Below are 13,589 nucleotides of genomic sequence, written 5' to 3' on the forward strand. Positions count from 1 at the left end.
GTCCGGGTCCGGGTCCGAGTTTAGGTCTGGGTCCATAAGGAAGAGAACAAATCGCCAAACGTAAACTATGTGTCATTGAAGAGTTCCATTCTGATAATTATCAGCAGTTTCCATTTCATCAAATGTCACTTTTTTTAATGTAAATGCTGGATTTGTTGATGAAAATACAAAAATCACTATATGTATGCCTTTCACACTTGAGGAGTTCCCTCGGTTCCTCGTGGGTCTCATCATCAGAACTCGAGCTTGACAAAAATATGTCTTAAAAACTTAAGTTGCTTAACAAACATAAAGAAGAGGACAAATCGCCAAACGTAAACTATGCGTCATTAAAGAGTTCCATTCTGATCATCATCAGCAGTTCCACTTCATCAAATGTCACTTTTTAAAATGGAAATGCTGGATTTGTTGATAAAAATACAAAAAATCACTATATGTATGCCTTTCACATTTGAGGAGTTCCCTCGGTTCCTCATGGATCCCATCATCAGAACTCGAGCTTGACAAAAATGTTTCTTGAAAACCTAACTTGCTTAACAAACATAACGGAGATGACAAATCGCCAAACGTGAACTATGCGTCCTTGAAGAGTTCCGTTCTGATCATCACCAGCAGTTCCACTTCATCAAATGTCACTTTTTAAAATGGAAGTGCTGGATTTGTTTATAAAAATACAAAAATCACTATATGTATGCATTTCACATTTGAGGAGTTCCCTCGATTCCTCATGGATCCCATCATCAGAACTCGAGCTTGACAAAAATGTTTCTTGATAACCTAACTTGCTTAACAAACATAACGAAGAGGACAAATCGCCAAACGTGAACTATGCGTCATTGAAGAGTTCCGTTCTGATCATCATCAGCAGTTCCACTTCATCAAATGTCACTTTTTTAAATGTAAGTGCTTGATTTGTTGATGAAAATACTAAAATCACTATATGTATGCCTTTAACATTTGAGGAGTTCCCTCGATTCCTCATGGATCCCATCATCAGAACTGCTTTTTACGGGACCAATCTGTATCTATATACTTACAATCAAAAAAAGAATTTTCAAAATCGGTCCAGAAATGACGGAGTTATGGAGTAACACATAAAAAAAAAAACAAAAAAAACATGCAACCGAATTGAGAACCTCCTCCTTTTAAATTTTGAAGTCGGTTAAAAAATAAACGCCTGGTTAAAAAGCAGAATGGGGAAAAACGCGAATGGAACAATAACTATTGTGAAAAAAAATGGGTAATTAATCTAACAAGTCATTTGGGTACGTCAAAAACCTTTTTTATTGATGGTGCTAATTTCCTTTTTATTATTAAAATAAACAGTATAATATGATTATTACGTAATGATAGTACTACTGTCCGCGCGCGAATTCCGTGCACGGATGAGGAATGTTAGGAATGTTGGGCGTCATGTCATGACCGAGTGGTGTGATTTTGTCGATATTACGTTATCAATAAAATGCAACGTATTGCCGCCGCGCGCAAACTTAATTAGGTACATAATTATGAAAATTATGTTTTGATAAAATAAAAATAAAAACACGTAAATTCTATATAATTTGTATAATGAAGTGAAAATAAATGAAATATATTAAAGCACATTTAGAAACGGGTCTCGCGAATTTATTTTGGATTTTTTTTTTCGGATGTGTGCGCGGATGTTGTGAGTGTTGTGTGTCGGACTATTGACAATAATGAACTTTTATGTGTAGTGGGTGGTTTGAAAATGTGATGTCTACCTCAAACTTTAAATGCACTTTTCGTGGGATAGTCACACAAATCTCTGTTTTGACATTTTGCTGGGACGTCAGTTAGCCGCGACCATGACCAGTGAAACCTGTGTCTAAACTACGGTAAATAAAGGTAACAAAATGAATTCGCGATAGACCCGTTACAAATGTGATTTAATATGTGTTCAAACCGCGAAAGTTTTAAATGTTAAATGAAATATATATTTGCAAATAAATCTGGGAGCGATAGCTTGCACTCCGTGGTCCATAATGGTCAAGCAGATGGCATCGCATTCTCACGCCAATAAGGGCCCGACAAAAGATATTAGACAAAACAAAAAAACGAAGGTAATAAATAACACATTTAAAAAAATCACCATACGTGCCTTTAAAAATTAAGGAGTTCCCTCAATTCCTCAGGGATCCCATCATCAGATCAGAACCAGATTAATATGGGACCAACTTGGAAGTAAGTCTTTTCGAACAAAAAAAGAATTACTCAAATCGGACCACGGGTCTCGGAGTAATCTCGAACATACATAGTAAAATAAAAAATAGTCAAAACCGAATACAGAACCTCCTCCTTCTATGAAATTGAAGTCGGTTAAAAATGATTGCTAATGGCGTATTGCTTCACAATACGACGATTATGTCAATAGCACAAACGTGCAGACGGTGCGTAACAGTAAATTCTACAGTCTACAATTTAAATTAGGGTACAATCTAGATTTGGGCTAGTGTAGCTACAAGCAAATTTACACTAGTAGACTGAATTGACAAGACGTGAATGACCCGATAAACTTGCATTGTTATCGTTGCCAACACTGGTTCCGGGCGAGTGCGGGGTGTGGTGCGACGTACGGGCGCGGCGCACACCCTCCCACTTCCTCGACCTCCGAATCAGGGACCGGACAACCCTTTCAATGGGCGTCCCTTAAACACGGCTAACACATTGAAAGCCTTTTGATCTGCAAGCGCATTCATACCCCTACCCCCCCCCCCCCCCCTAACCTTTGACTAACCCTTATCGAAAAGCTAACCAAAAATAAGGCTAGCCCTTAATAAGGGTTACCCTTATCTTTAAGCGCTTTTTCTAAAGGTTTCCCTTTGCGTGAAAGAGACAGAATTAGTATATATCTACGCTAGTGTATGAAAAGGAAAGAAAATACGTGCCTAGTCAAAGAACGCCGCCGTCGCCGCCGACGATCGCTCGGATTCGAAGTAATGTGTGCTTTATGAACGAGGTAGACGACTTAAATTAGCACGCTTATATGCTAAAAGGGAAGCCCTTTATAAGGCTAACCCTTATAAGCAATATGCATCAAGGTGTTGGTGAGCAGATGATAAGGGTTTTGTAAGGGTATTTGGGCTACCGATTACACAAATGTGTGTACACAAATATAAGGGTTTTTAAAAGCAAAATGAAGGGTTTCGTCTGGCAAAGGGTATGGTGAGTTAAGCCTTATAAAACCCAGATAAGGGATAGCGGGCCGGTCCCTGCTCCGAATGCACGGATTTGGCGCGCGGACAGTACTTGGTAGGTGTTGATTTAAGTAATAGTCCTGGCGGTTCACCCCGAAACTCAGTAAAATGCTGGAAGTAGTATTAATTCTATGAAAATCGGCACGATTGATCCTGTCGATATAAATCCATTTGACCTGATGCACCAACAAATAAAATAAAAAGGAGAGGTTATGACGTCATCTTTTTTTTTGTATGGCATTTTTTGTTCATAAACCTATTGTGTGTAGTATTATATGAAAGGGCATTATGAGCCGGTTCTAAAAATATATCACATCATTACATTTCAGTCACGTGTTTTAAATTAAAATAAAAATAATTTTCAGAACATACTAAGTTCGGGCTCCTTCAGATACGATATGGCAGATTTTTTTTGTACAATATACCACAAATGATACGTGATAACTTCATATCTAACCCCAAGAAAGCAATTTTGAAAATAATTTCATTAAGATTTTTATTTTTCAATAATACAAAAACACTGTTCTACTTCAGTACCTATTTTACGAGACTTATGGAACTACTGCAGATACGGTACATACTAATCATAAAATTATACTGGACCGCGAGCCTAGCGCAAATTTCGTTAGTCATCGCCTCCCGGGCGAAAACTCGTATAGCGGTTAACGGCTATGTATGATGAACCCTCGTGAATGTCAGCTGCCGCTCCGTTGGTGGGTTGAGGAGAGGCAGCCACCGAAACTCAACTCAACGGCAAAATAAACAGGAAAGACAGACAGATAACATAACTCTTTCAGACTTTAATGATTTTAAGGAGGAGATGAGAAATTTAATTAAATTTAATTTAATACGGGCTGTCAGCACAAAGATATCTCAGACTTGAAAGACACTGTCAAAGACATGACATTCAACCAGCAATATAGAAGCTTCTTTGCATGATTTACACCTGGAAAATCAAGAGCTGAGAAAACAGATTACTGAACTTGAAAACCATATAAAGGAAGACAGGGAGCACATAGCATTATTGGAAGAAAAATTGGACGAAATGCAATGTATGAGCCGGAAAAGCAGCTTTGAAATAAAAAATGTCCCAAGGAAGGAAAATGAGAGCAAGCAGGACTTAGTTGAAATTGTCACTACCTTTTCGGAAACCATTGATTGCAAGGTCACCAAAAGTGATATAAATGATATTTACAGAGTTCGTTACAAAAATCCCGCTCAGAAAAATGCACCTATTGTAGTTGAAACCAACTCCACCTTCTTGAAAAACGATTTCCTTAAAATGGCAAAGTCATATAATGTAAGGAATAAATCCAAACTCTGTGCTAAGCATTTAGGACTTAAAACTCAGGAAGACACACCTATATTTCTCTCTGAAAACCTTACCTCGAAGGCAGCGCGCCTGCATTTCATGGCTCGTGACTTATCCAGGTCCAAGAACTATAAATATTGCTGGACGTCGTACGGTAAAGTGTATGTCCGGAAGAGCGATCAATCGCCAATCATCCTGATAAAACACGAGGATCAAGTACATCACTTACTGACTGTCTAAACATGGTACGTTCTAAATGCCGGGACTTATGGAAGGAGCACTTCGACGAGAGGTCTCTGAACAAAGGAATATGGTACAGAACAATTCAACCTAATCTGTGTCAAGTGCCATGGTTTAGAGGATCTGGTATGAGTAGGTTAGATATCATAATAGCCCTCAGACTTCGATCGGGACACATTCCACTTAATAGCTTTGCTTTCTTGATGCGCAAGAGTGATACTCAAAACTGTACGGAATGTGGGACGAGAGAAGATGCTACTCACATTATGATGGAATGTATCCGGAACGAAACAGAAAGGCAAGCTTTTGTAATTAAACATAAAATTAATATATTGAATGTGGGTACATGTAATGATATCTTAGCACACCCTTTGTCAAAAACAGCTAAAGATTTATATAAATTAGTCAATTTAGGAATTAAGCGAAGGTAAATTTGTGATTTTGATTTGTAACAATGGGGGTGCCATCATCAAATATGATAAAACCCCTTTATTAAATAGATTAAAAAAAAAAAAAAAGTACATCACTTACTACAAGGAGATTGACAATTAGTGAACATCATCATTCTTTTATTTCTTGTGTACTTAAATTGCAGCATGTTACTATGTCTATTGCTCTTAATTCTAGTATTGAACTTGTACATATTGTTAACACAGCACACACAAACAGCACTCACCTCTACACATAAATATACACGCTATGATCGCGGCTCTATTTTATTACCTTCAACTACAAAACAAAGTAAAATTGCATTACACATTCCACATCACCAACGTATATATAGGAAAAATATAATAAGTATTATCCATTGTTTTGGGTTTGTATCTCACCTCATTTCTTTTTATACATTACGCATAAAAAACATACCAAATACAGAGTTAATAACGAAGTGCTTTTACCACACCACATATTCCCATGGCTGATACACTACAAACAATCAATGAAATTGATAGACTAGAGATAGCTCACTTTTTTGAATGTGACACGTTGAACCTAAGTATATAACTATTTAAATGTTAAAAGTAATGATTTTACGTTAATTACTCAAAACATAAGGAGTATATATTGTAACTTTGATAGCTTTATACTGTCATTATCATGTCTTAAGTTTGAAACAGATGTAATAGTTTTAACAGAATGTAGGCTTGACTCGAATAAACTCATCCCCCAATTGCCAAACTATAACATGTACTCTTCCACATATCAACTTAATCAGAATGATGGGGTAGTTGTATATGTAAAAAATGCTCTTCGGCACAAAGTAAAAGAGGTTAGATTATTACATGCATCTTGTTTGCAGGTAGAAGTATTGAATAATTTAATTTTATGTATATACAGATCCCCGTCTAACACAAATGCTGACCCCTTTAAACTTTCATTAAATACTCATTTAAATACTATCAAATCCAATAGGAAAAACATCATAATTACTGGGGATATTAATATAAACGTAAAACTTAAGACTGATGAACGTCTGCAAGAGCGTAATAATAGACTCCAGTATTTGGATATGCTTTCTTTACATGGAATTTTGGCTGCACATACCTTGCCCACTAGGGAAGAAAACTGCCTCGATCACATAATGCTAAAGATAGTTAGATCCAAATTTTAAGCCACTGAGGCGTATTGAAAACGACTACTACTGACCATTATACTGTGTTGTTATGTATTTCTAAAATGAAAAATAATGTCAGTTTAAAAAAGACAAAAACTGTGGTAGATTTTGATGCAGCTCTTGAGGAATTAAAACATAAAAATCTTGAAAATCTCCTGTACAACAACGATCCTGATATAGTTATAGATAGTCTAATATTTGAGTTAACATCGGTGCTAAATAAACATACTACAATCAATACGATACCTAAAAAGTACAGAATTATAAAACCCTGGATTACACCAGGAATCTTACGCTGTATACGTAATAGGGATAATATGCAAAAGCAGTTAAAAAGTGATCCTTTCAACGAAATACTAAAAATAACATATAAAAGATATAGAAATAATTGTAATAAATTATTTAAAAAACTAAAACGTAATTACCAAAGAGAGTTATTAAGTAAATCTTCTAAAAATAATAAACTACTGCGGAAAAATATAAAAAATATTACATACTCTAATAAAAATAATAGCACCAATTCTGAACTCCTACATCTTAAATCAACACCTGCTGCTTCTGCAAACTATATCAATCGCTATTTCTCCAATATACGAAAGCAACTAGCGACAAATATTAAACCTGATAAAAACGTACAACAAACATACGCGCAAAGATAAGCGACCTTTGCACATTGTATAAAATTGTCAATGCTACACTAGACACGACTTTATTAACTCATATTCCCTTTAAACTACAAACCAGGTCCAGCCGCAAGCAACATTTATTCAGTGTACCCCCAACTACAAATAATGTATCACAACATAGCCCGATACCGCGAATGTGCGCTCTCTACAACGAAATAAACAAAGATCTCGACATTTTCCACTGTAGCCTTGTTACATTTAAGCAAAGAGTTAAATCTGTCTTACAATAATTAGTTAAGTTGATGAGTACATTTGAATGTTGTGCACGGTTGTTATCGATGTACAAATTTACCACGATAACCATGTGATTCTTGTTTTTTTTTCTATTGTGATTTGTATGTTGTTACTGTGCCTAAAATTAATAAAATAAAATAAAATACCTTCTAAACCTTCGTTCTCAGCCAAACTCCTTTATACTGTCCCATACTGACCATCATGAAGTTCAATCAATGATATCGAGCCTTAAGAATAATAGTGCACCAGGCTGGGATAATATCTCCAACAAATTTCTAAAGCTTGCAAAGCCAGTGGTGACTCCTATAATTACGCATTTAGTAAATATTTGTTTTGACAAAGGAGTTTTTCCAGCTCCACTAAACAATCAATCATTACACCAGTTTATAAAAACGGAGACAGAGACGATGTTAATAATTACAGACCTATACCAGACTGTTCTGCCAGCAATTTCCAAAATATTAGAGAAGTTACTGAATACCAGATTATTCAAGTACTTAAGTTGTCAACTTATTATCCCCATCTCAATACGGATTCAGAACTGAAAAATCTACTGAAGATGCTGTATCTGCACTAACTTCACTAATAGTTGAACATCTTGACAATGGATCCAAATGTATGTCTGTGTATTTAGATATCAAAAAGGCCTTTGACACCGTCTCTGTCCCCATACTGTTACACAAGTTGGAAAGGATGGGGATAAGAGATATTCCGCTTCGTCTTCTCCGGGACTACTTAACAGATAGGAAACAGAGGGTGAAACTGGGTGACTGCAGTTGTACCAGTAAATATGAGGACGTGACGTACGGAGTACCTCAAGGCTCTGTGCTTGGCCCAACGCTATTCCTAATTTATATTAACGACTTGTGCGACTTAAAGATCCCCCACGCAGATATATTTTCGTATGCTGACGACACCGCCATCGTCTTCACTGGTGCTTCATGGAAAGATGTTCAGAAATTCGCGGAGACTGGACTTGTGACTATTAATGAATGGCTTAATAACAATATTCTTACGTTAAATACCACCAAAACAAATTATATATGCCACAGTATATACAGTTATACACAACCTGTTAATAGTTTCGACATTAAAATACATAGCTGCTGCAACAATGTACTAAACTGCTCCCAGCGAACCTGTCCCACCATACTAAAAGTTGATAGCACCAAATATCTGGGTGTCTTTGTGGATCGGGGACTCTTGGTACCAACATCTCGAATATGTTATATTACGACTACGAAAGCTTAATTGGATTTTTAAAAATTTAAGACATGCGGTGCCAAGAGCTGTCCCGGATTCCCATGGCCACAGTAGAGACATTTTAAAAGAAATCTACACATCGTTGGTTCAGCCCGTGTTAACCTATTGTTTGCCTGTTTGGGGTGGTGCTGCCAAGACTCGCTTTATAGACGTAGAGAGAGCTCAGCGTAGTCTTCTCAAAATTATGTACTTTAAGAAGATGTGGTTCTCAACTGACAAGTTATATCAATTGTGTAAGTTGCTTACTGTCAGAAAATTATATATACTAACCTCTGTTCTAAGAAAGCACAAAACAACTACTTTTGATTGCAACATTTTGACAAGACGGAGGGAAGATATTGCTATGCACCTACCTAAAACCAACACCACTTTTGCTAGTAGACAGTATAATAAGCGTTCATCGCACCTATATAATACTTTAAACAAATCACTAGATATATACCCAAAGCTACAATATGATGTAAAAAATGAAATAACAAATTGGTTGGAAGATAAAAACTACGATCAGGTGGAAGACTTACTAGGATATGTAGCCTAGCCTAGCCACACACACACACACACACACAATTAATAAAGAAACAGTTTTAAGAATAGAATAATACTAAATAATTGTAATTTAGATATGGAAGAGCGGTGCCTCCTAGCACAGGTTATTTTGTAAATAACTTAAAAGACAAGACACCAGCCACTGTAATATGTGTAAAGTTTTTGAATGCAATAAACAATTTTGAATTTTTATTTATTTATTGAAACGCGTAACACGGTCTTTCCACCGCGATACAATCAGCTGACGATTTGTTTTATTAACAATAGCATCTAAACTATCATCTGACAAAGTATCAAACGGGAGGCGATGACGCCGATGACTGAAAAGAATTTTCTTTTTTACATGTTCATGTGACCAGCTGACGGTCTTTCCACAGCGATACAATCGGCTGAAGATTTTGTTTATTCACAATAGCATCTAAACTACCATCTGACAAAGTATTAAGCGGGAGATGACAAAAATTTTTTAATAGACTTTATTTGCTGCCATTTCTCAACTCACCAACGGAGCGGCAGCTGACGTTCACGAGGGTTCATCATACATACCCGTTAACCACTATACGAGTTTTCGCCCGGAAGGCGATTGGTCATGGAAATCTGTTCCTGGCCCGCGGTCTATACGTAATAACCATATAATCCTTTAACTGCGCATTTTCATCAGTTGGTTGGTTGGGTGGTTGGTTGTTTAGTTTTTCACACACTATCAAGTTTGGGCTTTTTTAGATACGATATACCTAACTGATTTTTTTGTACAATATACCACAAATGATACGTAGTATTTTCATATTTAACCCCAAGAAAGCAACTCTTGAAAATAATTTCATTTAGTTTTTTTTTATATTTCTTATGTGTATAATTTTTCAATATTGTAAAAAATTAAAAAAAAAAAACTAAATGAAATTATTTTCAAAAATACCTTCTTGGGATTAAATATGAGAATATTATTTGTGGTATATTTTACAAAAAATAATTCAACGGTATCGTATCTGAAAGAGCCCAAACTTGGTATGTTTTGAAAATTATCGTTATTTTAATTTAAAACACGTGACTGAAATGTAATGATGTGATATGTTTTTAGAATCGGCTCAGATTGCCCTTTCATTTAATACCACACACAAACAAAAAAATTTTTTACATACAAAAAAAAAGTCATAACTCCTCTCCTTTTTATTTAGTTTTTTGGTGCTTCGGGTCAAACTGATTTATATGGACTAAAAGATCAATCGTGCCGATTGTCATAGCTTTAACACCATTTGCAACGTTTTTTGGCGAACCGCTATCACTATAACGTATGAGACTTGCAATTTGTTCGGTGGTAAGGTCGAAGAGCCTCGGGCCGAGTATGGCGGGCGCGAAGAAGCGCAGGAAGATGAACCCGGAGACGACCGAGTAGCGCACCTCCGCGTTGTGCGGGAAGTGCCGCGCGGCGCTCTGCCGCAGCGCGTCGAACAGTCGGCACATCACCGCCGGGCACATCGCGTACGACGACGTTATCGAGTCGAACACCTGATACAATCGTAAATACTAATATATTTGGGGTGGGGAGCTGGGGACAACCTTACAAATACAGACCTAGCGCCGAACTAAGCAAATTACTACGGATGCTATGGACGTTACCTACGTTAGACGATTACAAACGTACTTTATATAAATCATTTACTAAATCAATAACATTAACTTATGACTGTTATAAATTTGTTTATAATATAACTACCACCATGTCCATTACACAGTTATCATTTTAATACCCCATAGTTTTGGACTAGATCTCACTGTATTGTTTATGAACTGAGGACATTAAATAAGGGTTTCGTAAGCGTGTGATAAACATCTAAAGTAATTGGGAGACAATGAGGGCAGGTTTTTCTTACTGCTTATTACTATGCATACGATGTTGCGTCTTCTCTCTGCGGCTCTAGAGGAGCTAAAGTTGCGTCAATTGAAATTGTATTATTTGTGAAGTTAGAAGTATCAGATAAGAAAATGTAAGCGGCTCATTAAACGTCCCTACCCTCTGTACATAGTGATTGAGGTTGGCGAGGTTGGGCTGCACGGCGGCAGCGGGCTTGACGCGCGCGGGGTCGATTTCGCAGGGCCGCCGGTCGGCCAGCACGGCGGCCAGCGTCGGCCGCAGCACCGAGCGCAGGTACGCGGCGCCGCTCAGCCGCATGGCTTCATCCATCATCTTGGACACCAGCGTGTTGCCACGGAATATCGTCGTCGCGTCCCTGCACACACGCAACAATAACCCCGTAACGAGGGCCACGGAACGCACCCTTCGAGCGTACACGTTCAGTGGCCGCACTAATAATATAAGAAAGAAGGATTGTTCAACCACTTCCTGGTTCGGTTGGTTGGTAGCTTACAATGTATCCATAATATGTTCTTTGTTATGTATGGGGAACATATATGAATATAACTCACGTAAGCACAGATATCTCCGCGTCGGCGAGTTCCCGAACGACGGGCACGATGAGGTCGTGGTGCGTGAACAGCCGCACCAGCGGCTGCGCCGCGTCCGTCTTACTCGCCACGATCTCCCCCAAGATGTACACCGCCGACGTGGTGATGGGCTGTCAATAAACATTTAGCCATGTAATAACAACTTCCCCAGTTTCCTTCCCGTGAAAGCTTTTTGTCGTAGGTGAAGGTAATCGTCATAGGATACTGTCAGCCTCGTTTCTGGCAGCATGCCTGATTCGGCTCCTAGTAGTCAACTAACTAAACCCTTCTACCCTGTGAAGGGGATGCAACAGGAAACTCGGCGCTTTCGGTATACGGCTTGTTTCCAGGTGAGTATCAGTCGGTAGTAGCGCGGGTGGGTAGGGTAGGGTAGGGTACCAACCTTCTGTGTGACACTCATAAGGAAGAGCTCCTCGAGGCGGCGGTAGTGGTGTATGGGGAAGACGTGGTCGACTGTGTACTGGAGCAGCAGGCGCAGCGAGCCGAGCGCGGCGCCGCCCGCCGCCGACAGGCGCGTGCCCGGCGGCGTGGCGCCGCGCGACGCCGCGCCGCCCGCGCGCGCGCTCAGGAAGAACCTGCATAGGTACAACACAAGTTTACACGCCGCTATAAACCTTTTACATACGGCAATCATGTACGTACCTCATGTACCGATCATGCCAACTGATGTCAACGACTCATTTCCAAACATTGTTTATTAGAATGCTACGCAAACCTTAGTCCTTTTTTTTGGTATTAATATTTCATTGTATTCAAAATAATTTTTCTTGCTGCTTTGGGAGTATTTTTTGGCAGTTATGTATTTTTCCATTTGGTATTCTTCTTATTCACATTGCCATTCAATGCCATTTAATGCCATTGTTGACATTCAATGCCATTCAACATCTGTTGTCAGAGTATTTCTTGCCGGTAAAATAAATTAGTACCACTACACAAAAACCGCAACGTGGCGAAGGCCAAATAAAGTGTTGTCAGGTTTTACAAGTTTTTATTTACACTTATGCCGGTGCCTGTAATCCAACCGAGCAAGTCAATTAGACCCACTTTCCCTTTGCTGATTGAGCTGAAGTGTAGCGTACCTAACGACTAACTTCTGTGGCCTTAAGAACTTTGTAATGAAACTAATGAAACACCTCAACCCCGTTAAGTCTGGACTGGACTCGTACAATCACCTTGATGACGACCACAGATCAAATCACAGAAAATTGTCATTTAAACGTAATGGCCAATTTTACGATATTTGTGTCACTTTTTGTCGTTTAATATTTGAAGAACTTTTTTTAAACTTCTTGAATATTGGTGGTTTTAACTGTGGGGACTTATTATATGACGTAATCTGATTACAGGTATTGGTAAGGTATTTTGGAGGTTATATTGGTTAGGTTGCAAATGCAAATGTCGTGTCTTACAGGGACCTAAAGAGCCTGGCCGAGGATCGAGAAAACTGGCGCATACTCCACCGACAAGAGCGATGCTCTTAAATTATGATGATGATGATTGGTTAGGTATGATTGGTATATTTTGGGTTGGGGGATAGTGTATATAAGGGATAGTGTGTCGTGTCGTGTAGTTACCAAGCCCTCGGCGCGGGCGCCGGCTGCCGCAGCTGCAGCCGCACCTCGCCCAGGAACACCGGGGTGGCCGCGTCGTGCCACACGGACACGCGCGCCTCACTCGCCACGCCCGCCTGCCATATGAACACTATCAACATCTCGTATATTGCCTATCCTATCCTATCCCTTCACTCAAATTAAACATTAAACATTCAACTGTGTAAAACTTGGTAGTGTTTTTGTGTACAGGGGTATTCCACGAGAATGTCGCACACATGCATATATTCTCAAAATGCTGAAATAGCGATATTTGGTCTGCTATATTAGCAGACCTCATGACCAGAGTTGGCTAACAAATTGGCAGTATATTCGCGAGCTTTACGCAGTTGATGAGGTAGCTACCATACAAGGCAAATGCATAACGTAAGCGACGTTCTAGTGGAATGCTCCTACAGCGCACCA

The 13,589-nt window shown here is 38.7% G+C and overlaps 1 protein-coding gene and 1 long non-coding RNA gene across 2 annotated transcripts in view; one reads left to right on the forward strand and one right to left on the reverse strand.

The window, feature by feature from the left end:
- Positions 1–13,589, reverse strand: part of LOC134754810 (GTPase-activating protein) — a 172,187-nt gene that overhangs the window by 63,889 nt on the left and 94,709 nt on the right. Inside the window, exons 4-8 of the mRNA XM_063691188.1 lie at positions 13,149–13,261; positions 11,957–12,149; positions 11,536–11,684; positions 11,123–11,339; positions 10,414–10,617 (exon numbers count right to left, since the gene is read on the reverse strand). Of these exons, the coding sequence (XP_063547258.1) occupies positions 10,414–10,617; positions 11,123–11,339; positions 11,536–11,684; positions 11,957–12,149; positions 13,149–13,261 (876 nt within the window). The remainder of the gene's footprint in view (positions 1–10,413; positions 10,618–11,122; positions 11,340–11,535; positions 11,685–11,956; positions 12,150–13,148; positions 13,262–13,589) is intronic.
- The window catches only part of LOC134754980 (uncharacterized), a 543,731-nt gene that overhangs the window by 3,936 nt on the left and 526,206 nt on the right, over positions 1–13,589 (forward strand). The gene's annotated exons all lie outside the window — the stretch shown is intronic.

The sequence above is a fragment of the Cydia strobilella genome, chromosome Z, assembly GCF_947568885.1.
Source record: "Cydia strobilella chromosome Z, ilCydStro3.1, whole genome shotgun sequence".
NCBI lineage: Eukaryota > Metazoa > Arthropoda > Insecta > Lepidoptera > Tortricidae > Cydia > Cydia strobilella.